The sequence below is a fragment of the Dromiciops gliroides genome, chromosome 2 (assembly GCF_019393635.1).
Source record: "Dromiciops gliroides isolate mDroGli1 chromosome 2, mDroGli1.pri, whole genome shotgun sequence".
Lineage (NCBI taxonomy): Eukaryota > Metazoa > Chordata > Mammalia > Microbiotheria > Microbiotheriidae > Dromiciops > Dromiciops gliroides.
The window spans coordinates 393,241,727-393,268,320 of NC_057862.1; the positions used below are offsets into that span (position 1 = coordinate 393,241,727).

The window sequence follows — 26,594 nt, forward strand, 5'->3', positions numbered from 1 at the left end:
AGGAGGTCACGAATGCTGCACTTGGTGCCTGCAAGGGGGAGGAGGGGGGATATGCCAGGCGGGGTGGTGGCTACTGGAGAGTAGCAGAAGGTCAATTGGAGAGCTAGCAACAAGTCATAATCTCCTTCCTGGGAGTCTTTCAAGCTTTTGCTACACTTTCCCCACATACATACTACCCAATATTATTATTGGACACTTCTGTCCTTCAGACTCTTCAGTGGAAAGATCCACACAGATCTTTGGGGGCTGCTTAAAAAAAACATCGCATGGGGAGAAATGGAAACTTGGCTACAAAGTGGATTTGAGGTTAACTGTGGCCTTTGGCCATCCCCAAGCACTTGTTTCAATTCTTACTACAGGAATAGGAACAGCAACAAGTGCAGAAATGTTTGGTCAAGGTTTGGAATACCCATCATATAAAAGAATACACTGATGCTTGTTCATACTACAAATGTTTTATTTCATTTATAACCATTTCGGTGTCTTTCCACATCTCTTCATAAAGCTTTTCTTTAGCAATGTTGTCCATTTCTTATTTTACACTCTGAGGCCAGGGGCTGAATCCCATTTGTGCTGCAACCAGCACAGCACATCAAAAACCGTTACTTAGGGAGGAAATTTTGGGGCGGTATATGCGTGGATGGGAAAGGATCCAGCCCTTTGGGCCGACATTTGCACACCACCTTCAGTTGGTACAAGAATTGGGGCAGCTAGGTGGTGCAGTGAATAGAGCACCGGCCCTGGAGTCAGGAGTACCTGAGTTCAAATCCAGCCTCAGACCCTTGACACTAGCTGTGTGAGCCTGGGCAAGTCACTTAATCCCAATTGCCTCACCAAAAAAAAAAAAAAAAAAAAAAAAAAAAAAAAAAAAGCACAGTTGTTACAAGAACAGTAGCAGCTTTGGGGAAGCACTGAAATCAGTTTTCATTTTCATTAAAATTCTTTTTAAAGCCCTGTAACTGGGTCCATGCTGATTGCACGGTCCATGGAAGATATCTTAATCTAGAAACAAGTTGTCTATCTATTGTCACCTCTAGCTTCTGGCTCTGTCCAGACCACTTGAAGCTCAAGCTGAACTCAAGCTGGTCCAGGAGATGCAACAACCAAGCAGGGAGCTACTGGGACCCTCTAGCTATACCTTCCCTTCTGCAGTCACTGTAGGGCTCACTGGAATAAGTTTGCACTGGAGAAGGAAGGTTATGGTAGATGGCCTATGGGCTAAAATTCAGTGAAATATGATTCCATCATTTACTTTTTGCAACAGGCAATGAGCACTTAACATATTTTTGCACATATCAGGTCAGGAGCCCCAGATGCCAAGATGCTCTTGGCTTCATTTATTCAATCAACAGTCAAGCATTTATTAATTTCCTACAATATGCAAGGCACTGCACAGTAAGGCCCACAGACTCAGGAGAAATGGAAATTCTCCCTTTTCTCTGAATCCCAAGAGAGAACCAGGAACAATATACTGGGATGTGAGTTGTCCTAAAAATACAAAACTGAGTAACCTCATGGAAATCCCAAAGGAAAAAAGAAAAACAAACATAACCAGTTTAAAATTAACTGATTTGCAAAGAATGTAAGAATTGGTTCCTGACCACTTCTAACTCCCAGCACTTAATTCCTTCAGAAAACAGTGCATACTTCTCAGGTAAAACTTTTAGAACCAAAATTGATTTCATCCCAGAGCATTTAAAGATTGAGTTCCATTGCTGACTTTTATTTTATGTTTGTTAATCTTGAATATTCATTAATAGAAGATATCAGACTTAAGGCAGAGAAAAAGACATATTTGAGAACCTAGGACTGAACTTCTAGATGAAGTCCATTGCACTGGATAGAGGATTTTCCTGGGGGTAGGGGGGATCACTATGGGGCAATTACCTACGTGTTGTCAGTAGGAGGTCTCAAGGTCACAGATTAGTATGGTGAGGCTCACTGGATCAAATAGGCCAAGATCCTATTTGGCTCCATTTTAGAATTAGCAAGGAGGAGGCTTAGTAACACAGCAGTGAGTTTAACAGAGCATGTTAACAAAGCAAGGACAGGGACAAGCTGACTGACAATGGCTGGTTTTAGGGCTGGGAAAGAGAGGCAATCAAAGGTCCTCCCACACAGGAAAAGCAATTCTTTTGAGGTTCCAACTCTTCTCTTCCCTGTTGGCCCTCCTGCACACCACCAGGCACTGCTATACACAGTGCCTGCCCACAGAGGCTCTGGCCTCACAGAGAGGACAAACTCACTAAAGCTGTGTGACAGCAGGAGGCCAGAGTCCAATGATCCCAATGGGTGGCAGCAGCAGCACTTTTGGTGAGACAATTCCAAGGGCAAAACCATGCTCCTTTTCAACAGCAAATGATCAGTGCAGAGGGTTGTGGGGCAGAGGGTTGTCACTGGGAAATGCTTTTCTGTTACAGAGCTCAGAATCTGGTTTTCAGTAGATACTCTGTAGGGTCTCTGCTCAGGGAAAAAGAAAAAGAACTAGGAGCTATATTAGCATCTCCTAGTTGAAGAAGTTGTCACAGGACTATCCCAAAGGAGCTGCTGGAGATCAGAGCAAAGATGTGTGTGGACTGGAAAATGCCAAAGGCTGTTTTCCACACCAGCAGCACCAGACACCAGGGGCATGCCCCTAGATGGAATGATGCTGTCCCAATGCTTACTGGGACGGGCCAGAAACTTCAGCCCCAGAGAGGGCTAAGAAATTCTGGACCTTACCCCGTTGCCCACCCAGAACCAGGGCCAGCTGTGCAAAAAAGTGCTCAGAAAGAGAAAGGCAGAGTAGCGCAGGCTGAAAGACCTCTGTACTGTCTTCCAAGTCTTCATCCCAGCCAATCAAGGTCATCATCATCGTCATCATCCCCGAAAAGGGGTGCTGGGGGTGGGCGTCCCTTCATGCTCTGACAAAACAGAAAACAGCTCTAAGTTTTGGATTCCAACAGTGAAATAGATAATTTTCTAAGCATCAAGACTCAAAACCCTTTTCGAAGTCAAGGTGGGCTATGAGTTAGGTGCTGAGTCAGCATCTGGCCATCACTGAGGTATGCTTGGCACTAAAGATGACAACTCAAAATAGGGCAGTCCTTATCCTTAAATGTATATATGCTGGGGCAGGTAGGTGTGCACTTAGCTGTGTGGCCCTGGGCAAGTCACTTAACCCTAATTGCCTCACACACAAAAATGTATATATGTTTAAACAAAGAGGTTAAAATGTGTAAAGAGGCATTTCTTTCTTTCTTTTTTTTTTTTTTAGGGAGGCAACTGGGGTTAAGTGACTTGCCCAGGGTCACAGAGCTAGTAAGTGTTAAGTGTCTGAGGCCGGATTTGAACTCAGGTACTCCTGACTCCAGGGCCAGTGCTCTATCCACTGCGCCATCTAGCTGCCCCAAGAGGCATTTCTTTCAATACAGAAAAAAGGGCTTCCTTGTTTAGCTAATTGGAATCTTTCTTTATTTACTTACTTTACAGTTTTCCCTCTCACAAAGTCAGTCACTACAACATTTTAGAGAGTAGCAGAGGTAAAAGAGAAAGAGGAGAAGCAGGATGTGTCAAGAAATCAGTATGGATAGAGCAAAGTGAAGAGAAACAATAAATGAATAGGAGAGAGTATCGTCTAGAGGGGCAAGAAGTAGAAAGCCATAAAACAGACAGTAGGGAAAGGGCACGCGGGAAGAAATGGACTGTTTTGGAAAAGTCATTTGAATTGAATGTGTCTTTAGTCATAAACACACTGCTGGAATTGTCATCATAGTTTTTCTGAAAAATTAAGGGGAGAGACCAGGGTCCCCAAGTCACGTGTACCCGAATAAAGTCTCCGATGGGTGCAAAAGCCCAGCCAGGGGTTCTTCCAAAACCAACTTTGGCAAAGGAAAGGCTTTCAGATTCACTCTCCTGCGTTGCCAGCTCTACTTACTGTCAGAGCCACCTTTTCTATGGGTAGCTAAGATGGGAGAGGTAGTAACAAGGGATATGCAGAAAACTCACATATCCTTAGGCTATTCTGAATTTCTTACTCTGGATACCTGGGGAAGACAGAATTTTTGAGGTTAACACTGTAGGCTGGCTTTTACAGCACATCCCACATCAAAGCAAGTTCTGCCCTTATAAAGTACTGCTGGCCCAGGGCACCCCCAGAATCTGTTGTCTAATTTCAGATGGCCAGATCATAGGAAAGGCAGCCCCACAAGGAAAGGAGCCCTGGGACAGGAGTCAGGAGCAGGGCAAACAGTGCTCAGAAAACGATAAGTACTGCAGGGCAGGCTCAGGGACCTCGACATTTTCTCCCATGTTTTTATTCCAAACAATCCAGGTCACTGTCATGGTCATCGTCCCCCCGAAGCAGCTCCACCTCTACCTGGCTATGTGAGCTCAGGCACTTGGGCTGAAGTGGGCTTCAGCTCCCTTATGATGGAGCTGGTCTCCTTCATCTCTAGCATTTTGTGTCCTAACGTCCATTCCAGTTCTACGAGGCTGGCATTCTAGGACATGTTCGGTTACCAGGCTGTTGACGGCTTTCTGGTTAGCATTAACTTTTTAGGGTGTTTAAAAAGGGATGCCCAAACACCTCAGCAACACCTGTTCTTTGGCTCTCCCTCTGAAAGAAAGCTAATTTTAGGGTGAAAGGCTACCATACTCTGCCAAGCAGCTGAAATAAGGGCAGGGACAAGCTAGAACACTTGAGCACAGGAATGAAGGATTCTGGAACAAAGACTTAGGTTCTTGGTGGTGTCAATGACACTGTTTCATGTGCCTGCAAAATTCACTCTGGCCTACATTTTTTACTGATACTGCAAGAGACGTATCCTTGTATACTTGTACATTTTAGTGGTCAGACTGGGCCTGCATATGCTTAAAATCAATGCAAGTCTTAACCTTACAGTTGTAACATGGGACTGGCCAACAGTGCCTAAGCCAAGGGCACTTGGCTGAGCATCGCACAGTTTGGTTTCTGGTCCCACTTTTGCCACTAATTTGCACTATGTCTTTTTTTTTTTTTAAACGGGGCAATGGGGTTAAGTGACTTGCCCAGGGTCACACAGCTGGTAAGTGTCAAGTGTCTGAGGCCGGATTTGAACTCAGGTACTCCTGACTCCAGGGCCGGTGCTTTATCCACTGTGCCACCTAGCCGCCCCTGCACTATGTCTTTAAGTAAGCCATTCAATTTCTATGAGACTCAGTCTCTTCCTCTGTAAGAAAGCAGAGATCATCTGCCCCATATTCCACAAAGGAATGTAACTGTGATCCTGGACAACTCATTTAAAAAAGCGAGCCCAATTTGAAAGGTCACAGCTTATTCCCCATCCTCAATAAAGAATAGGTATGGGGGCAGCTAGGTGGCGCAGTGGATAGAGCACTGGCCCTGGAGTCAGGAGTACCTGAGTTTAAATCTGGCCTCAGACACTTAACACTTACTAGCTGTGTGACCCTAGGCAAGTCACTTAACCCCAATTGCCACACCAAAAAAACAAACAAAAAGAATAGGTATGCACAGAAGAACATTGTACAAAATATCAACAAGATTATGTGTTGATCAACTGTGACAGACTTGACTCTTCTCAGCAATACAATGGTCCAAGATAGTTCCAAAGGACTCATGATGGAAAATGCTCTCCAAATCCAGAAAAAAAGAACTATGGAATCTAGAAGCAGATTGAACCCCAATTGCCTCTCACACACACACACACACACACACACACACACAGTTCATCTAGAAGCAGATTGAACCATACTATTTCTACTTTTTTTCTTTTTGTTTTTTAAAGTTTTCCCCTTTTGCTCTGATTCTTCATTCACAGCATGACTAATATATAAATTGTTTGATGAATTGGGGCGGAGGGAGGGAGAAAAATTTGAAACTAGAAATCTTATTAAAACAAATGTCGAAAACTATTTTTTACATGTAACTAGGAAATAATAAAATAATTTTATGATAAAAAAATAGGTCTGCAAGCACCCATCATCATATTTATAGGGCTGCCCTATTTCAAATCCCAAATTTGTCCTACAGGGGCCAGCACAAAGAGCCCAATAAGTAGGCCACCAAGACTGCAGATTCCTTTGACCTGGGTGGTGTTTCTTAGAGTAGATCAAGAGGGTCTCTTGTAGGGTGGTGTTAGAACTGGGGCAAGCCCTAGATTTCCTTACCACTTCATCTTCATCCTCATCCTCAGGCACTGGAACTGGCTTTGATGCTTTCAACGTTGCCCCTTTAAATAAGCCATCTTCATCACCATCTGTGAAACTGAAAGAAAACCAGTTATCAGCAGCAGGAAGTATTGCTGCTTCTGACACAGGAGGGATTACTCTGCTCCTCCCTGGCACCAAAGGCCTCAAGAATCATTCATGTTTGTGAGAAGCTAGATTTGGAGTTAAAAGAAGCCATAACCTCTCTCTAGGCGTGCTGAGCTTCTAAGGAATACATTTACCAACCACAGCAAAGCCAATTCTACACTTGCCATTGTAATTCTGTGTTATGGGAGGACAGCAACCAACCTGATGTTCTGGTGCCCATGGCTAGGTTTGGGGGCAGCTGCTGGCTCTGCAATATTTACATCTGTGTCTAACTGCTCCTTGGTGGTTCTGGTCATGACATCGGGGCGATCCTTCTCTTCATGTTTCAGGGGAGGTTCAAGGTCTCCCCTTGAATGTCCAAGCTCCACTGACAGTGGGTCCTCTTCCTTGTGGCTTACAGCCTGACAGGTTCTTGGCTTCCAAGTTTGTTCACTCTCCTGTCTCTGAGTACCTGGCTCCGCGAACCCAACACAAATCTCTTCTGACATGCTGCTTTTATGATGTTTCATCTGATTATCTACATATGCTTCTTCATCCTCAGGTTCCCAGACTCCGGCACCTTCCAGAACTGGTGGCATGGGTGGAATTGAAGTTGGGGGCCCTGGAATACCGTGGCCTGTGACTCCAGCTGACCCTTGTGGGAGAGTTTCATCAGGCACTTCCAGACTTTTCTCTGCCTCTGAAATCCCATCCCCGAGGTACCTTTCCTTTCTTTTTTCCATCCCATTCTGTGTCTCAAAGGCTTTAGTCAGCGGACTCTCTGGCTTGTCTTCTGGCTCCATTGGTTTAGCTGTGCGCTTAAACTCCTCCTGATCCAGAGTTCTAAGAGCTGGAGTTGGAACGGTTGGGGCTGAGGGCTCCTGAGATGGCTTCTGGGGCTGCTCTTCTTCCTCCTCACTGCTGCTGTCCTGTTCTGGCTCCTGGGGAACCAACAGAAGAAGCGTCTCCAGCTGTCAGGAAAGCCAAGGGGTAGAATATGAGCACTGACAGAAAAGCATCAGGCAAGTCGTTTCTCAGTTCTTCACAATAGGGAGAAATGCCTGTTTTATTGGCCAGACTGGCCTCAATATGACTAACCAGCCAGGACCAAATAAAAAGCATAACCGTTAGGGGTAACGGATACTAATACTACTACTGCTGCTGCCATTGCCAAGTCTTGTCCCAAAGAAGAGGTATGAAAAGATATCTCCTGAACTCCTTGTTAGAGGCTGGGGATGACGGGTGTGAACACCATCAGTCATGGTGTTGGTGAGTTTTCCTGAACTGTTTTCCCCTCTTTTTTATTCTTTGATATAAGGGATGGCTCTCTGGTAAGGGCAGGGTGGGGAGAGTGATAGCAGGAAATGAAGGAATGTGAAAAAAAAGGACATAAATAAAAGCAATAACTGATGTTTATAGAGTACTTTGCCATTTGTGAAGCATGTTCTAGAGATTCTCTTATTTGAGCCTCATAACAACCTTGTGAGGTGAATCAATCCTCCAGGCATTTTCCCCATGCTGGAGAGGAGAAAGCTGAGGTTCAGGGAGGTTGTGTCTGAACAGTCACACAGGAAGGGTCAGGAGCAGGCCTCCAAGTCTCCCCGCTGAGTACTCTACCCACAACCCCACAACGCTTCTCAGATGAAAAGGCTTTAACAACTTCCTATCTCTTTGGACCATAGGAGGTCCAAAAGCCACGAGATCCCAGTTGCTGGACATACCTTGATTGTATTCATGACAGTGCTCAGAATGGTCCTACCATCGTAGGATTCTTCCAACTCAAATTCTCCCCTTAGGGACTGGAACACTCGGTTCATGATCTTCTTTACCTGGACATGGGTATAGGGAGAAGTTGGAGCAAGATCAATTTGAGTGAGTGCTGGCAAAAACAAGCTGGGTCCACCCAGAGAAAAGTCATACCAAATGTTTTATTTCAAGACATTCATCCCAGGCCTAAGACATGAAGGTTGTGACCTTAATCAGGACCTGGTAAGGAGTAAGCATCACTTTGCTTTCTAGGAGAAGGGTCTCTTCTAGGGTCCTTGGATCTTTCTACTCCTGACAACAGACCTATCAAAGTTGGGCACCCACTGACAGAAGCTGATGACAGCACAGGTTGATTTTCATTAGCACAAAGACTGACAACACCACCTTTCCATTTTTACCAATCTGCTGGGGTTGCCCCGGTCCCGAGAATTGGTACCTAATATGTCTTTCCAGGAGCCAGAGGTAAGTACAGAGAGTAGTGCTCTCCTGCAGCAGGTCCTTCCCATATACCCAAACCAAGAAGGAAAACGGTTGGAATCTTATAAAAGGCTGCCAAATGCATGTCCTCAGTCTGAGCTGAGCCTGAGATCCTGGAATAACACAATACTCAATATCCCAAGAAAGTAGGAGAAAAACTCAAGAGAATACAAGCTCAGCTCAAATGTTCCCTCCAGGGTTGGGTCCTAACATAAAGTTGAAAGTTAGGAAGTAGGCTGGAAGAATGAACAAACGGTTTCCTCTTTCTGGCTAATACTATGACTGGGAGACTTCAGAAGAGAACAGTTGGGGAAAGAGAACTGAATTATGTAAAGGGCAGAAATAGGTGCAATGGGAAATATATAAGGAAATTATACTCCTGTAAAAATAATGAAAAATTTTCTTGGAGCTGTTCAACAGCCATAAGGACTGCCCCCCTCCCCCCTCCCCCCTCCAAAAGTTGTTCTTCCCAGGAAGGTACATAGAGCAGAATCCTGTGTGGGCTGCTGAGCTCCAATGACCTCTACAATCCGCATGACTCCATTAGTCTAGGACTCTACAGCAGCACTGAAGAGATGCTGCCAATTCTTGGAAGCTGTGTATTCAGATGAAAATTTATTACTTAGGGGGCAGCTATATGGCGTAGTGGATAAAGCACCAGCCTTGGATTCAGGAGGACCTGAGTTCAAATCCAGCCTCAAACACTTGACACTAGCTGTGTGACCCTGGGCAAGTCACTTAACCCTCATTGCCCCGCAAAAAAAAAAAAAAAGAAAAAAAAAGAAAATTTATCACTTAACAAAAATATATCCAATTATTAAAAAAGGAACAGGGGCAGCTAGGTGGCGTAGTGGATAAAGCATCGGCCTTGGATTCAGGAGGACCTGGGTTCAAATCCAGCCTCAGACACTTGATACTTACTGTGTGACACTGGACAAGTCACTTAACCCTCATTGCCCCGCAAAAAAAAAAAAAAAAAAAAAAAGAACACATGGTAAGCTTGAATAGTATTTGCCTTAGGCCAAATGGGACCCAAAATTTTCCCTGAGAGGTGAACTGAGGGGATTGATGGTGATATCACAGTGCTAGGACAAGGAGTCACAAGGTTCTGAGACTTCTTTTTTTTTTTTAGTGAGGCAATTGGGGTTAAGTGACTTGTCCAGGGTCACACAGCTAGTGTTAAGTGTCTGAGACCAGATCTGAACTCAGGTCCCCCTGATTCCAGGGCCGGTGCTCTATCCACTGCGCCACCTAGCTGCCCCTTCCCCCCCTTTTTTTTGCAGGGCAATGGGGGTTAAGTGACTTGCCCAGGGTCACACAGCTAGTAAGTGTCAAGTGTCTGAGGCCGGATTTGAACTCAGATACTCCTGAATCCAGGGCCGGTGCTTTATCCACTGTGCCACCTAGCCGCCCCTGGTTCTGAGACTTCTACAGCTACCTGGGCACCCCTCAAATAGGGTTCTCTTTACTTCTAGGTATTACTTGTAATATCTTTTTTTTTTTTTAATTTTTTTTTTTAGTGAGGCAATTGGGGTTAAGTGACTTGCCTAGGGTCACACAGCTAGTAAGTGTTAAGTGTCTGAGGCCGGATTTGAACTCAGGTACTCCTGATTCCAGGGCCGGTGCTCTATCCACTGTGCCATCTAGCTGCCCCTACTTGTAATATCTTAACATTATTCCTGGTGCAGCTAGGTGGCGCAGTGGATAGAGCACCTACCCTGGATTCAGGAGGACCTGAGTTCAAATCCGGCCTCAGACACTTAACACTTAACTAGCTATGTGACCCTGGGCAAGTCACTTAACCCCAATTGCCTCAAAAATAAAATAAAATAAAAACATTAAAAAAACAAAAACAAAAAACATTCCTCCTTTCCTGACTGAGCACTCAAAATTCTTTAAGGCTGAAAAGCACAATAATATCTCATTTATCTGTTGTGAGAGAATGCAGTGTAAGTAATTTTCTACTAAACTGAAATTACTCCTAGAAGTACCAACACTAAAAAGAATTATACCGATTTTTTTTTAGAAATCCTATGCAATTATGCAATTTTTTGCCTTCTTAAACAATATGATAGAAATTATTTAATTTCTTCTAAATAACTTAAGTTCCTTGGTGCTTATGATTAGTACTTACTGTATGTAATATAGTAGTTCTCTCAGGAACTTCTCTAAGATATGATGAGCTTGTCTCTATACTAGATGGACCCAGACTAAGGTGTTTTCCTAACTGTCTGCTTTTTAAATTTTTCTTCATGTGCCTATTTCTTTGTACTATCAGCTGAGAAAAGTCATCTCATTGTCACTTACTGTCTTTTTTATAACTTGATATTCTGAAACTTTCCCACCATGCCCCTGTGTCACGCACCTCCCCAATCCTTTCAGCTTGCTTTTGTGGACTGTCTTGTAAACTCCTCCAGGGAAGAGACTGTTGTCTTTTTATGTGTATCCCTGACACTTAGCACAGGCCATGGTACACAGCACACTCAAAATAAATGCTTATTAACCACAGACTATTGTCTTGTGTGCCTAGAACTCTTAGAGAGACCATAAATCAAGGCCTTTTCCTATGATGTATTTTGATGGGCTTTGGTATAAAGGTTTATAATAGCTACTTCAGCTACTCAAAGAACTTTCACGGTAACTTTTGAGATAAGCTTATGTGCATGTTTAAGTTCTTGGATATTAGTGGGGTGTTTATAAAAGCCCCCCATAGGTAAGAACCCAACAAATTAACAATGGTCTACATACTGTGACAATCATTTCATGTTTGATACTCCACTTCTTAGTCCAGTCTTCCATGAGATGTCAGCTTACCTTCTCTGAAGTGTCTGGTGCTTCCGATCCACATTCCATTTCTTGTGTTTTCTGTTTCTCTAGCTCCTGAATCCGCTGCTCATAGTGGACTGTTAGGGTATCAATTTTGGATTGGAGGGCTACACACTGCAAATAGAACAGGTTATGGAAACCAGTCTTAGAATGTGGACAAAACACAAAAAAATATGTAAAGGGCTAGAAGAAGGCTGTCTCTTCTTGGGCTCCCATCCTCCCATCCTCATCATTCCACTGAAACGGCACTCTCAAAGGTACCAAATCCAATGGCCTTTTCTCAATCCTCATTTCCCTGACCTCTCTGCAGCCTTTGACACCATGGATCACTCTCTCTTCCTAGATACTCTCTTCTCTCTAGGTTTTCAGAACTCCACTCTCTCCTGGTTTTCTTCTTACCTTTTTGATTCTTCCTTCTCTGTCTCCTTTGCTGGATCGTCCTCCAGATCACACCTTCTAATTGTAGGTGTCTCTCAGGGTTCTGGATCCTCTTCTCTTCTTCCTCCTCAAAATTACTTCACTTGGTGATCTCAACAATAGTAGTTCTCTCAGGAACTTCTCTAAGATATGATGAGCTTGTCTCTATACTAGATGGACCCAGACTAAGGTGTTTTCCTGTCTGCTTTTTCTATTTTTCTTCATGTGCCTATTTCTTTGTACTATCAGCTGAGAAAAGTCATCTCATTGACCATCTCTATGCTGATGAATTCTCAAATCTACTCATCTTGCCTCAACGTCTCTGATGATCTCAAGTCTTGCCTTTCTAACTGCCTTTCACACATCTTGAACTGGATTTCCAGTAGACATCTTAAATTCAGCACATCCAAAACTGAGCCCATCTTTCCAACTAAACCTTCCCCCCTTCTCCTATCTTTCCTATTACCATAGAGAGCAACCCCATATTTTCAGTTCCTCAGGCTCATCCTCAACCCCTCACTTTCTCTCATCCTACCCTTATCCAAGCTGTCGCCAAGGCCTGTCAATTTTACCTTTGCAACACCTCTTGAATGCTCCCCCTTCTCTCTTCTGACACTGCCATCACCCCAGTGCCTCACACCTGGACTATTGCCATAGCCTGCTGGTGGGTCTGCCTGCCTCAAGTCTCTCCCCACTTCAATCCATCCTCCAGCCACCAAAGGGATTTTCCTAAAGCTCAGGTCAGACCATATCATGCCCTACTTAATAAACTTGAGTGGCTCTCTACTACCTCCAGCATCAAGTACAAAATCCTGTTTGGTGTTCAGAGCCATAATGCAGCCGACTCCTTTCCAATCTTCTTATGCGTTACTCCCTGCCAAGTACTCTTCCTTTACTGGCCTCCCAGTTGTTCCACGAACAAGACACTCCATCTCTTGGCTAGAGGCATTGTCTCTGGCTGGCGCCCATGCCTGGACTATCTGTCTACTGCCTTCCCTGGCTTCCTTTAAGTCCCAGCTAAAATCTTGTCTTCTACAGAAAGCCTTTCCCAGCTCCTGTTAGTTTGAGTGCTTTCCCTCTGATGATTATCTTCAGTTTATTCTGTATGTAGCTTGTTTGCAAGTTGTCTCTTCCATTGGACTATGAGCTTCTTGAGGTCAGTGAATAAACCCAAGACTAGGTAGGGGAAGCACAGTGTAGTGGCTAGAGTGTTGAATTTGGAGGCAGAAAGAGGCTTTGGATTCAAATCCTCTGCATCTTTCTGTCTCCAAATCTGACACTATGCCATGCCCCCTTTAGTCTTGGGTGGGCAGGGAGGGGTATGCCCTTCTTTCTGCCAGTTCTTTGGGCTTATATTGGATGGCAAAGTCACTGTGCTTGTGCAGCCTTTGGGGACTTGGTTTAAGCATAATCATGCATGACTGTAAAACCACATCAGTTTGTTATAACTATTTTTTTGGGGGGTGAGGCAGTTGGGGTTAAGTGACTTTCCCAAGGTCACACAGCTAGTAAGTATCAAGTGTCTGAGGCCAGATTTGAACTCAGGTCTTCCTGACTCCAGGGCCGGTAAACTACATGAGTTTGAAAAAGAACTTAAACCCAATCTAGAACTACATAAATCTAGCACTACAAAAAAACCTAAACCCACAAGTTCATGATGAATTGAGTTAGGATTATTTAAGTTTCATTTAAGAAAAGAAAACAAAACACTAAGGCATTTAAAAAAATTTGTTAGGAAATCACAGTTACTTAAAATTAAATGTTGGTCATTTTTGGTAATGGCATTTTGGTGTTTTTGAATGATTAATGAAGCTTTACTGTGCTGGCAGACATCACAAAGGAATTTCTGTCCCTTAGGCAATGGGGTGAACCAGTCCCTCTCAATTCAGAGACATTTTCATCCACAATAACCATTACCATCCCCCTCAAAACTAGGCATCGGAAAGAACACTGGCCTGGAAGTTGCAAGATAAACTAGTCCATTTTTGTCACTAAGGCAGTCACTTGCTTTTCTGGACCTTGATTTCTTCATCTGTAAAATGAAGAGTCTGGGCAAGGTGATTTCTAAGGCTTCTCCTATCACCAACGTTCTCTGTTAAGTATCACATGTTCTCTCTAGGTTGGATGCTCACAGGCAGAAATGGCTTAAAGGATCTGCTATTCTGCCTAGTACTTACCTTCTTTTGCATCTGTTCTGCCAGCTCTTGATATTCAGAAAGCTTCTTCTCCTCTACACCTTGAGACTGCTCCAGCGCAGAGAGCTGAAAGGAGACAGGTCAGCGAAGATGAGCACACTGAGGACCTGCCACTGCTCCCTGGGAGTCTGCTCTTGGCACCATCCCAGATGATGCCTTCTTATTCTGAGCCTTCTCAGTCCTCTGGGGTCTACCTCACAGCCAAAAGCATAATCAGCAACCTCACTTTACAACTTGGTTTCCTCTTTCTTGGAAAAGTCAATGAAAGAAGAAAACCACAAGACAATGCCATGGCTGGGTGTCAGTAGCTACAATGGCATTACCTCATGCTTCTATAACTTCAAGGTGCTGCTCGGGCCCAGAGCGATTAAGGGACACGTCCAAGGACACAGAGCTAGATGTGGAGACAACCCTAGCACCCTCTCCACTGTGTCATACTGCCTCCATTTCATTTAGCCACATCAACCAGGCAAAAGGAGCTTAGGTGACAGGCCTCAGACACAACAGGAAAGTGTCCCAAAGCACTGTCACTGTACTTTTTCAGGATGCTGATGCTTACTGCCACCATCACCACCAAGACCAGAAAAGACAGACATCCGTCCGGTCAGTTGGTGTGCTGGACAACTTTATGACCAATGAATTTAACCCGCACACCCCGCGCTGCTGAACATCTCCAGGATCTAAATCATCCAAAGGAGCTGTTTCGTCAGCCTTGCTGCTTTCGTATGGCTCACCTTTTCTTCCAGGTGAGTGAGTTTCTGCTGAGTAGCATTTCTCTGTTCACACACTTCTTGGTACTGTTGGAGATGTTCATTCTTGGCAGAAGCCAACAAGCGCTCACACTTGGCTTCCCACTGGGATTTCAGCTCAGCTTGCATTAGAGACACCTGCCCAGAGAACTGACATAAGATCCTAAAACTTATAATGCTCCTTAGGATGCTGGGAAGGGAGGTTCTCTAAGTCCAAATAGTTTCTCCCTGTATAGTACAATAAGTCAATAGCTCTGAATATGTTTCTTCTTCCTTGGTGAGGCTATCCCAGTAATCCTTTTAAGTTCTAGGGCCCTTGCACCAATAACGGGCAGAGTCCATCAGTAATGTTACATTTAAAAATTAAGGTAAACCAAGAGACATTGATCTGAGCATGATCAATTTATTAGTTAGGCTAGCAGTAACCAATAAATAAGGTCAATGGCTGCTGTCAATGACCAAAGACCCCAAGGTGGGACTTAATATCATTTTGGGGACTTGGGTGTGGGGAAGAGAATATGATTGGTTATAGGGTAGACAGTATCATGGGGGTAGAGACAACATGATTGGTTCTTTTAAATAAATGAGGCTAGTGGCCACCCCTCTCTGACAATTAAGGAATGTTAAGTGTTTTATGGGACCCACCAGCACCCTGCAGGCCTTGTTAGCAGACGTGAATTAGCAGATTCCGTGGCACCTAGAAGGGTCTGTCAGGGAGATAAGACCCTCCTGGACAGGAAAGGAGGGTCAACATATCTTTGGGTGATGATAACAAGTTAACTTGTAACTTTAAACTAACTCAGAAAAGCTGACTCAGAGATAGATTTGAGCAATTATACAAAATGAGTCAGTAATACAGAATATGGTCAATTACAAAATGATTGAATTATTAGATAATACAGAATAACTTGAATTTCCTCAGCAGTCAATTATCTGATATCCTTGTGGCAACTGAACACTCAAGGACACGGAGGCACCCATATCCAAGAAACAATGGAACAAATGGACAACAGCCAACAACCTTTCCCCTAGGCTAGGAGCTTGCCCTAGTGACTCTGGCTGCTTGGGGTCTGAGTACCCAGACCTTTTATAGTACCTGGCTGACCTTGTTTGTTCCTCCTAGAAACCAACCCCTTTGCCGCCTGCCTATACACACCTAACTGGTTGGGCTGGTATTCCTAGCCAAAGGCCTTCCCTCTTTGTGACTTCTGCCAAATCCTTTCTCATCACACTGGAAAGTCTTTGCTCCCCATTCTTTTCAAGCACTGAAATGCCCCTGGAAAGATGGCATTTAACTTGATATCCATCCATGCCCTTTGGCACCTGTAACTGAGGTCTGCAGGGAACACTCATAAAAGTCTAACATGGTGAGCAGAACCAGGAGAACATTGTACACAGTAACAAAAACATTGTGCGATGATCAACTGTGATAGACTTAACTCTCCTCAGTAGATCCAACTCCAAAGGACTCATGATGGAAAATGTTCTCCACATCCAGAGAAAATAACTGTGGATTCCGAATGCAGATTGAACCATACGATTTTTACTTTTTTTTTTTGAGGTTTCCCCTTTTGTTCTGATTCTTCTTTCACAACATGACTAATGTAGAAATATATTTAATGAGATTGTACATATATAACCTATATCAGATTGCTTGTTGTCTTGGGGAGGGGGAGAGAAGGAGAAAAATTTGGAACTAAAAATCTTATGAAAACAAATGTTGAAAACTATCTTTACAAGTAACTGGAAAAGGGGCAGCTAGATGGTGCAGTGGATAGAGCGCCGGCCCTGGAGTCAGGAGGTCCTGAGTTCAAATCCGATCTTACACACTTAACACTTACTAGCTGTCACTTAACCCCAATTGTCTCACAAAAAAAACCCAAACACAAAACAAAAACAAGTAACTGGAAAATAACAAAATACTTTTATGATTAAAAAAAAGTCTAACATGGAATCTGGGAAACTCGTTTTTATGTTTGAGATTTTCACTTCTTCATGCAGGTTTATGATCTTCTGTCTCCTTATTCCCACATCTCCCCTGTACCTGTTCAGCAGCTGTTTGATCTGTAGATACTTGAGCCTGTTTCAGGAGCTGTCGAAGTTTTTCTAATTCTTCCTGGTGTGATTTGCGAATTTCACCAATCTCTTCCTCAGCCTGGCTCCGCTCTTGGGCAGACTTCTTTTTCCTCTCTGAGAGGGTCTTTGGAAGGAAGAAACTAATCTTAATTCCCAATAGTCTAGTAGAGGTTAAATAACAATGACTATATTCCTTGGTTCCTAGAAACTTTAAATATTTTCTTAGTTATTTTTTCCCTTTGCATCCCAACTGAAATATACTCTAAGACCAGAGATCTTTGTCTCCAGGGCAGGCAGTCTTTCCTAGTGCTGAAATAAATCTCCAAAGCAAGAAGGGTCCTTCACAGACCAAGAAGACACCCCTCAAACATTCCCTAAAAGCCAGAATCAGCTTACTTGGCTGACTGGCCTAACATAAGAGTCTTGGTGAGGAACTTAAGCAGCAAGCATACCTTTTCCAGAGATTCTTTCTCAGCCTGAAGGTCAGTCAGTTCCTCCTCTAATGTTGCCAACTTCAGTTCCAATTGCTTGCGGCTTTGCTTTTCAAGTTTAAATTTGGACTGAGCTTGCTCTGATGTTTCTTGGAGTTCTGAAAAACAGAAACTGACAGTTGATCCAAGCAGGGATGAATGAAACTTTAATACTTTAATGGCTGGGCTCAGCTGCCTGGGTGACTCTAGTCATCTTCAAGGCTTCACCATACCATTCCACTCATTCAAACAATTTCTCCCTCTATCTATCTATCTATCTATCTATCTATCTATCTATCTATCTATCTATCTATCTATCTATCTATCTATTTATTTGCAGGGCAATGAGGGTTAAGTGACTTGCCCAGGGTCACACAGCTAGTTAAGTGTCAAGTGTCTGAGGCTGGATTTGAACTCAGATCCAATTTCTCCCTCTTTTGATTCTCGTCATATCTCTAGGAAGTTTATTGAGGCTGCTGTGCAAAGACACTCACAAACTCATTCCTTTACCCATTCACATTTAGCTGACAGGCAATTCACTTGTCTGTACCTCATGTATAAACATGTTTGAAGTAAAGAAAATATCCCCAACTGGAAGAGATGGTAATTTGACTCTGGAACACACAACTTCTTTTCACTAACTAGTCTACAGAATATAGAAGTTCTGGGGCAGCTAGGTGGCGCAGTGGATAAAGCACTGGCCTTGGATTCAGGAGTATCCGAGTTCAAATCCAGCCTCAGACACTTGACACTTAACTAGCTGTGTGACCCTGGGCAAGTCACTTAACCCTCATTGCCCTGCAAAAATTTAAAAAACAAAACAAAACAAAACAAACAGAATATAGAAGTTCTTCAGTTTGTTCATACTGAATCAGATCAAGTAGGTCCCTGCATCAGGGAGCTCCAAGTCTCTGGTACTGGTGACATTTTTACTGACTGGTTTTTCATGATAGTCCCCCTTGCTCCCTTCAAAAACAGTAGTGTGGGGGCAGCTAGGTGGCGCAGTGGATAGAGCACCGGCCCTGGAGTCAGGAGTACCTGAGTTCAAATCCGGCCTCAGACACTTAACACTTACTAGCTGTGTGACCCTGGGCAAGTTACTTAACCCCAACTGCCTCACTAAAATTAAAAAAAAAAAACAGTAGTGTGACATATTTAATTAAAGTAAATTTTAAAACTTTTTCATAATTGCATAACATCCTTTGGGAATCACTGAACTGAACCTCAGTTCAATATAATGGACAACAAATATAATTCCACATTTGTAAATATGTAATAAATGTTTATGAAATTGGACATATGATACTTTGATTCAAGCAGCAAATTTATATTCTGTCCACACTTAATCTCCAACTCTCATACCACTGAGAATGTAACTGTGTTTCTTAACACATACCGAACTTATAATCACACAATTTGTGTGTGAAAAAATTCTGTTGCTCACTAAGGTGTTAGAGAGTGGAGGCACAATAACTCTCTAGGGAAAATAGAGAACTCCATACTATATTGCAGTTCTAAATGTACCAGTGATGAGAGAAGGAGCTGAGGAAACTTGAGTCCATTTGCATCCTTGCATGAATAGTCCATAATGAATATGTTGTCTTTTATAAAAGTAGTAAAAAAAAAAAGACATTACTGACCAAAAAGTATTTAAAATTTTTTTTTTTAGTACTGGTGACACATTTGCACTAATTCATCCAATTTTACTTTTTTAAAATGCTGAATTAGGGGCAGCTAGATGGCGCAGTGGATAGAGCACCGGCCCTGGAGTCAGAGGTACCTGAGTTGAAATCCGGCCTCAGACACTTGACACTTACTAGCTGTGTGACCCTCGGCAAGTCACTTAACCCCAATTGCCTCACAAAAAAAAAAAATAAAAATAAAAAACAAAATGCTGGATTAGATGATCCCAAGGGTCTTTTTCACTTCTCACATCCTAGGAGTCTTTCTCTGTTCTCCAGGGGTCTTCATAAATAGCATACTATAATGAAAAAGGTGTGGTAGACAATGATTGTTTCCAGGCCGAGGTTCAGAATCATCCAAGTCAGTACAGTGCCCCTTTACCAAGAACAGACCTGTGATCTGTGCCTGCAATTTGCTGATCTGAGCCTCCCGGAGATCTGCATCCTTCAGGTGTTCTGTCAGCTGCATCTGAAGGTCTGTTTCCTTCTTCTGCTGAGCGGTCAGTTTCAGCTGCAGATTGGAGACCTGGGCAGTCACTGATGCCAATTCTTCTGTGACCTTAGCCTGGTAAGCCAAGCAGAGGAACTAGGAGTGAGCTTAACCCACAAGTTGAACAACTAAGCCCTAGGCTAATCCTAATGTTATCCTCTACCAACATACAGAAATTGTGTGATAAATAGCTAACAGCTCCTTCTCATTAATACTCAGGCCAGGAACCCAAGGATGATAGTGTCTGAATTTACTACATATCCCAATTTAATTGAATGGGAGGGACAGTACCACATATGGAAGGCAGCTTGGAGTTGTCAGCAGAAGTTTATTATATAAAAAAATGGTCTACATATCCTATAAAGATTTGATTAATTTAATTCTGAGCTGGCTGGCTCACTGCACTTTAAATCAGATTCTGAACTTGTTTAAAGTGGCTGGTTAATTCCTTATAAAGATATATCAATATATCTGAGTTATTAAATGAGAGGGATTTAGTGGGTAAAGAAAGCTTAATTACATATATATATTACAGTAAAGAGTTCTGAAAAAGATAAGGGGGACAGCTAGGTGGCGCAGTGGATAGAGCACCAGCCTTGGAGTCAGGAGGACCTGAGTTCAAATACGACCTCAGACACTTGACACTTACTAGCTGTGTGACTCTAGGCAAGTCACTTAACCCCAATTGCCTCACCAAAAAAAAAAAAAAAATACTGGGCATGGGAATTGTTGGTAACATATATATAGGGGGCAGCTAGGTGGCACAATAGATAAAGCATTGGCCTTGGATTCAGGAGGACCTGAGTTCAAATCCAGTTTCAGACACTTGACACTTATTAGCTGTGCGACCCTGGGCAAGTCACTTAACCCTCATTGCCCTGCAAAAAAAAAAAAAGAAAGAAAGAAAAGAAAAGAAAGATAAGGGAGAATTTTCTGAGGTCCTAGAGACATAATACTTTGCATTAAGCAAAGGGAAGACTTTGAAATCTGCATAATCTATTTCAGAAAAATAAACCTCTTTTCAGTTCCTATGATGTACAAGAAAATAAAATGTAAGAGGTAGGCAAAGGAAAGGCCTTTAAGAGTTAGCAGTACTAGGGGGCAGCTAGGTGGTGCAGTGGATAAAGCACTGGCCCTGGATTCAGGAGGACCTGAGTTCAAATCTGGCCTTAGACACTTGACACTTACTAGCTGTGTGACCCCGGGCAAGTCACTTAACCCCAATTACCTCACCCTCCCCCCCAAAAAAAGAAAAAAAAAAAAGAAGCTATTGACCAGGGGCAACTAGATAGTGCAGTGGATAAAAACACTGGCCCTGGATTCAGGAGGACCCAAGTTCAAATCTGGCCTCTGACACTTGACACTAGCTGTGTGTTTCTGGGCAAGTTACTTAACCCTCATGGTCCGCAAAAAAAAAACCCCAAATGAGATATTGACCAATGAACCAGTGGCTAACTGTATACTAGGGATAAAAAGGAAAAAAAAACAAGTCCTGCCCTCAAAGAGCTTACATTCTTTAGGGGGAAAGGAAGAAAATAAAAGCCAACCTGGCAGATGTGACTGTAATGTGAGTGTTGGATTATGAAGTCAACAATGAGGCAGGAAGGACCTTGAAGGCAGCCAGAGTTAGGGTAGTCATGGTGGAGCACCAAAGGATGATGCTCAAGGCCTATTTACAAAATGCACTTCTTTCTGGGAGCTGGCTCCATCTGCTTAATTAGGACAACTTTTCTGCAACTAACCAAGGAGGCTGTGAGGCCTTGAATCATAAGAGACAGGAAAAGAACAACTTCCATGCCTGTATCAAAGCAGGCTCTCTCAGGCTAACTACTGAGAGCAGGTGGTTTAAGACCGCTTAAAAGCTTCTCAACAGGAGGCGTGGTGCAGTTAACAAATGTTCTCCTGTGGCCTATGCTATCCCACTAGGATTGAGTCCTTTGATATTGCTCTGAAAGGAAATATCCCTCTGCCCGGCTGTCCTCAAGGTTCTCCTTCACTTCTTGTGACTACTGGAAATGCCATACTGCATGGAGATTTGGGTATTACATGACTACAGTCTTCTTGGTGCACTGCAGAGCTCTAATCTGAACGGTACTGGGACCCATGAAAATACAGAAATATCCATTTTCTAAAACATTCTGAACATGTGCTATGAACAGTGGTGGCTCTGAAGGGGAAGTGCTCCACATTCCATGAGACTGTAGTCCAGCAGCTGGTACCCCAAAGATGGCAGTTCAGCCAGGATCTGTGTATATATGTATACATATTCCATAAAACAGAGCTGCTGAGCCAACAGCTGCATTGATTGGAGAAAAGAAACAATAAATATACAATTTTAGCTCTACAGTAACTGAATGTGCAATTATCAGACTCTTGAATGTACATTTTTTCTCCCGAGTTTTTTATTCTCAATCACCTTGGGTTATTATGCAATGGGTATGCTAGATATGTATGGCTTACTTATTTTTCAAAGTATTTAATTCCCAGTGATGCTTATTCCCACTAATGTCTTCTTGTGGTTTCCAAGAATGAATGAGGAAGAATATAGGCCATTGTGAAGGCTGTAAGTAGTAAGTATCACGGAATAGTTTTAGGTTCATTAAGACTGCTGGACTACAATAAAAAACCTTCAGGGGCAAGGAAGTAGATCTGGTCTACAGATATTTGCTTCTGGCTGTGAAGAGAAGGCATTAAAAGTTGAAGATAATACTTAAGGGTTCCTATAGCCCTGGTACTAAACAAAGGCAATCAAACAGACATGGGCCCATGCCCTGCAGGAACTTTGCTATGTTTAATGCTTTATGGCATAATTTGAGTGCTATTCCCCCATTCTCTTCATTCTTAATTTTTCCATCCATAATTTCCCTTGAAGTTCCCTTTTGCTCTTCCAAATGAATTTTATTATAATTTTGCTTCACTCTCTATAAAATATGCTTTTGGGAATTTGATTAGCATAACACTAAATCTATAAATTTATGTATCATCATTTTCATTATATTGGTGTGGCTTACGCTTAAACAATAAATATCCCTCCAAATATTTCTTTCTTTTTTTTTTTTTAGTGAGGCAATTGGGGTTAAGTGACTTGCCCAGGGTCACAGCAAATATTTATTTCTAACACTATTTTTTGGCAGGACAATGAGAGTTAAGTGACTTGCCCAGGGTCACACAGCTCAAATATTTATTTCTTGAAAGTGTTTTGTAATTGCATCTACAGAATTCTGGAGTATGATTTAGTATGTTGATTCCAAATATTTTTTAGGCATTTTTTAGTTATTTTGAATGGCACTTCCCTTTCTATTATTTCCTTCCAGATTTTGTGACTATTATGTAGAAACGCTAATGATCCTGTGGATTTACTTTTCGTAGTATTAATTTATTGAAGCTATTAATTATCTTAATTAGTAACTAAAGAAAATTAGGTCATCAGCAAAGAGGGATACTTTTGTCTCTTCGTTGGCTTTGTTTATGCCTTTCACTAGTCTTACTGCTAGTGCTAACATTTCTAGAACTATGTCAAAAAATAGTGGGAGAACTGATGCAAAGTGAAATGAGAAGAACCTGGGAGATCATTGTGCATAGTAACTGCAAGTTGTAATGATGAACTATAAAAGACTTGGCTACTCATCAGTCCAATGATCTGAGACAATTCCAAAGGACTCATGATGAAAAAATGCTATTCACCTCCAGAGAGAAAACTGATGAATTCTGAGTACAAATTGAAGTATTATTTTCTCACTTTTTTTCACATTATTTCAGATGTATAATTGATATGCTGTTTGCCTTCTCAGTCGGTGGGGGAGGGTAGAAATTTGGAACTCAAAATTGTAAAAGAAAAGAATGCTAATAAATAAATAAATAAATGATGGAAATTTTGAAAATAGGAGGGAAGAGGACATTCTTGCTTTATTCCTGGGTTGATTAGGAAAGTTTCTGGAGTTTTTCCATTATAAATAATGCTAGCTTTTGGTTTTAGGCATATAGTTTTTATCATATTTAGTATATTATGATGTTTATATTATATAGTCATGGGTTTTGAAGTATGTTTTTAATATGATCATGCTGTACCCCTAGTACAAATTCATTAGTGAAAAAAATTTATAGTAATTTTTTATTGTCGTTCATTAGCTTTTTGTTGAGATTTTATTCCAAATTTTTGAAACACTATTTATTAGTGATTATAGTTCCCCTTCTTTGTTTTGTCCTTCCTTGGCTTCAGAATTAGTATTACTTATAGCTCATAAAAGGTGCTTATTAGAGTATTTTATTTCTAGATTTGAAAATGATTTGTGTAGTATAGGTATTAATTATTCTTTAAATGTTTGATAGAATTTAACTGGAAATCCATCTAAATGAAGGCTTCTTCCCCTCTGCTGTCCTCTGGAAGTTCCTTTACTGCTAGTTTAATTTCACTATCTGAAATTGGATTATTGAAGATTTCTATTTTAGGAAGGACTTTCATATGAAAACAGATGATGCTCATATAGATATACATATCTGAAACCAAGACATACTGAATTATAAAATTCAGGAATAACAGTGATGTCTTAGGTTTCCTTATACAAAAATGAGGCAGCTGAGATTAAGTCCAAGTAGAGAGAAGGAGCATTTATCTGCAGGATTGCTGGCATACGCTGGACACTGTGCTACAGTAACCAGCAAACTCTGTTGTATCTGATTTGGGCTTCCTTATCTAGGCTTCATGAAGAGAAGTATTAACAATGAAATTCCCATCTAAAATACTTTAGGACCAGTTCCAAAGCAAAAACCTGAATTCTAACCAAATCAATGGGCTATAAAAGGAATGTGTGTGTTTAGGTGAGTGCTTTCATTTGGGCAACAAGAAAAAGGATTAGGTTAATTACATAACCGGTAGCATGTATTAGGAAAATTTTCTAGATTTAGCTTTAGTTCCCAGTTCTTTGCTTTTGAGATATCAAAATATCACCATATTATATAGCAATGATGCTATAACCCAACTGCTTGACCAATAATTTTACTAATGCTTTTATACTGTTTTAGCATAGAAAAATCACTTGGCTAAGCAACAGAATACTTGGATCCCAGTTCTGGCTCTGCTATTGATGGATTAGGAGTGAAACTATGGACAAATCACTTAATCTCTCTCATCTGCCTGCTTCCTTATCTATAAAATAGGGATACTGTTTGCACTGTGTACCTCAAAGGGTGACATGTAAGAATCAAATGAGAGATAGCTAGGTGGCACAGTGGATAAAGCACCGGCCCTGGATTCAGGAGGATCTGAGTTCAAATGCAAACTCAGACACTTGACACTTACTAGCTATGTGATCCTAGGCAAGTCACTTAACCCTCATTGCCCTGCCCAAAGGAAAAAAAAAGAATCAAATTATGTAGTGATATGGAAGTACTTTGAAAAATCATAATACACAAATATAAAGTATTATTATAATTAGTATTAGAAATATAACTGAAATGATCTATTTATAATCTGTGCTATTTTTAGTGTATAATTCAAATTTATGCCAACCAGTACCAGAAGTTTTCTATTGATTTAGTATGAGGCAAATGATTAATAGTACTGACAGTATAATAATACCTCATTTACCCAGAATCACTGAGATGAAGTCAATTAATTTTACAGGTAAGTGAAATTTACTCTGAGAAATGCCAAAACCTCTCACCACCTCCAAATTTGAATTAAACTGGACAGAAATCTTTCTAAAGTGGAATATATATTTCACTTCCCAATTAAGTGGAGTATACAGAACATAATATGAAATTCAGAAGATGGCATTATCCCTAACATAAGGGAATTGACTGGCTTGCCTCAAACACATGTCTGAAACTTGGAATCGAGTCTCTGTGGTTCTGCATCCACCCATGGTTTGAATACCTGCCCAGCAGAAAGCCTTGCTGAAGTTAGCCAAACAACCAGGACGACAGGGAGGAATTATGCTTAGAGATGATACACAGCTCAATATCTTGCTCCTTTGCCCTGGACTTCTGCTGACCCAAGGTCAGTAAAAAGCCCTATGTCCCTGCTGGACAGGCAAACAAGATACCTGAGAGAGCAAGTCAGTGAGCACATGCGAAAGTGACAGAAAGAAGGAAAACTCTAAACACCTACACCATGTCCAGGTGGCTGCCCTTGGTCCCACCCCTCAACGAATCCTGCTGCTGACATCAGGCGCTGGGAGAGAAAGAAGCAAGAGGAAAAACTAAATGTTCTGAAAAACAAGCAGCAAAAGCATCCAAGTCAGACCAAGAAAGATGAGTGTCAGAGAGAAGGTGCATGGCAGAGCCAGGGTCTGGGCCTTGGCTCTGCTGCTGCCTAGCAAATCACTTAGGAATCTGTAAAAGGAGGGGTGTGGATCAGATCCTCTCCAAAGTCCCTGGAAATACCCAAAGGCTATGGCTATACAGAAATAGGAAAAAACATCCTGTCAGAGTGAGTAGTTAGAACTATTTCTGGTTAAGTTAGAGCACTGCACCTGAGGCAGGAGAATTTCTGATCTCCCTGACACAGGAGGAATCTCAGGGAAGAGAATGAGAGGAAGCAGGTATAGGACAAGAGAATGGGAAGGGGGTGGTGGGTGGGGATAGGAAGGAAATGGTCAAAGTCAGCTCAGTTTAAATGTGACCAGCAGGGATGAAGTGGGATCTATGTGGCTAGCTCTCATCATGCAAAGCTATGGTCAGCAGCCTCTTGAGCCCCAGCTGGGGTGAGTGGGACCAAACAATGTTCTGTAGGGTTAGGAAACCTGGGCCAAAGGGCAAGGGAAATAAAGGACCAGAGAAAGGAGGAAAAGAGGAGAAAAGAGAAGGGAGTAATAGAAATATCACAGAAGAGACATGTGGGACCAACTCAATGTCAAAAGGTACCTAATGGGCTGGGAAGTGAGAATGGGGACCTGTTACAGTTGGTGAGAAGATGGGGCTAGAACCCTTCTTATATAAATACACACAAGGGAAGAACTTGTGTTAATGGCAATAATTAAAGAATTTAACAAGAACATCAGGAGTACCTCATGGAAGAATCCTCAGTTGTGAAGGAGCATAAGCCAGGACACAAACTGCACTGTGTGTCTGTGCAAGGTTATACATCATCCTCAGTGAGTTTCCCATCAAAATCAAACAATCAAACACAGAACATTTCTCCTCCAACATAACATAACCTCTAGCAGGTAACC

General features: G+C 42.1%; 1 protein-coding gene across 3 annotated transcripts in view; it reads right to left on the reverse strand.

Moving 5' to 3' along the window:
- Positions 1 to 853: 853 nt before the first annotated feature.
- FKBP15 (FKBP prolyl isomerase family member 15) overlaps positions 854 to 26,594 on the reverse strand; it is a 99,199-nt gene continuing 73,458 nt past the window's right edge. For 2 of the 3 annotated variants that reach the window (XM_043988609.1, XM_043988611.1), the window contains 11 exons: positions 25,532 to 25,594; positions 19,326 to 19,497; positions 17,233 to 17,369; positions 16,749 to 16,904; positions 14,690 to 14,842; positions 13,938 to 14,021; positions 11,332 to 11,457; positions 7,995 to 8,102; positions 6,496 to 7,244; positions 6,148 to 6,244; positions 854 to 2,903 (listed from right to left, as the gene is read on the reverse strand). In XM_043988609.1, coding sequence (XP_043844544.1) covers positions 2,826 to 2,903; positions 6,148 to 6,244; positions 6,496 to 7,244; positions 7,995 to 8,102; positions 11,332 to 11,457; positions 13,938 to 14,021; positions 14,690 to 14,842; positions 16,749 to 16,904; positions 17,233 to 17,369; positions 19,326 to 19,497; positions 25,532 to 25,594 — 1,923 coding nt within the window. In that variant the 3' untranslated portion in view covers positions 854 to 2,825. The remainder of the gene's footprint in view (positions 2,904 to 6,147; positions 6,245 to 6,495; positions 7,245 to 7,994; positions 8,103 to 11,331; positions 11,458 to 13,937; positions 14,022 to 14,689; positions 14,843 to 16,748; positions 16,905 to 17,232; positions 17,370 to 19,325; positions 19,498 to 25,531; positions 25,595 to 26,594) is intronic. The other variant, XM_043988610.1, reaches the window with a different exon arrangement.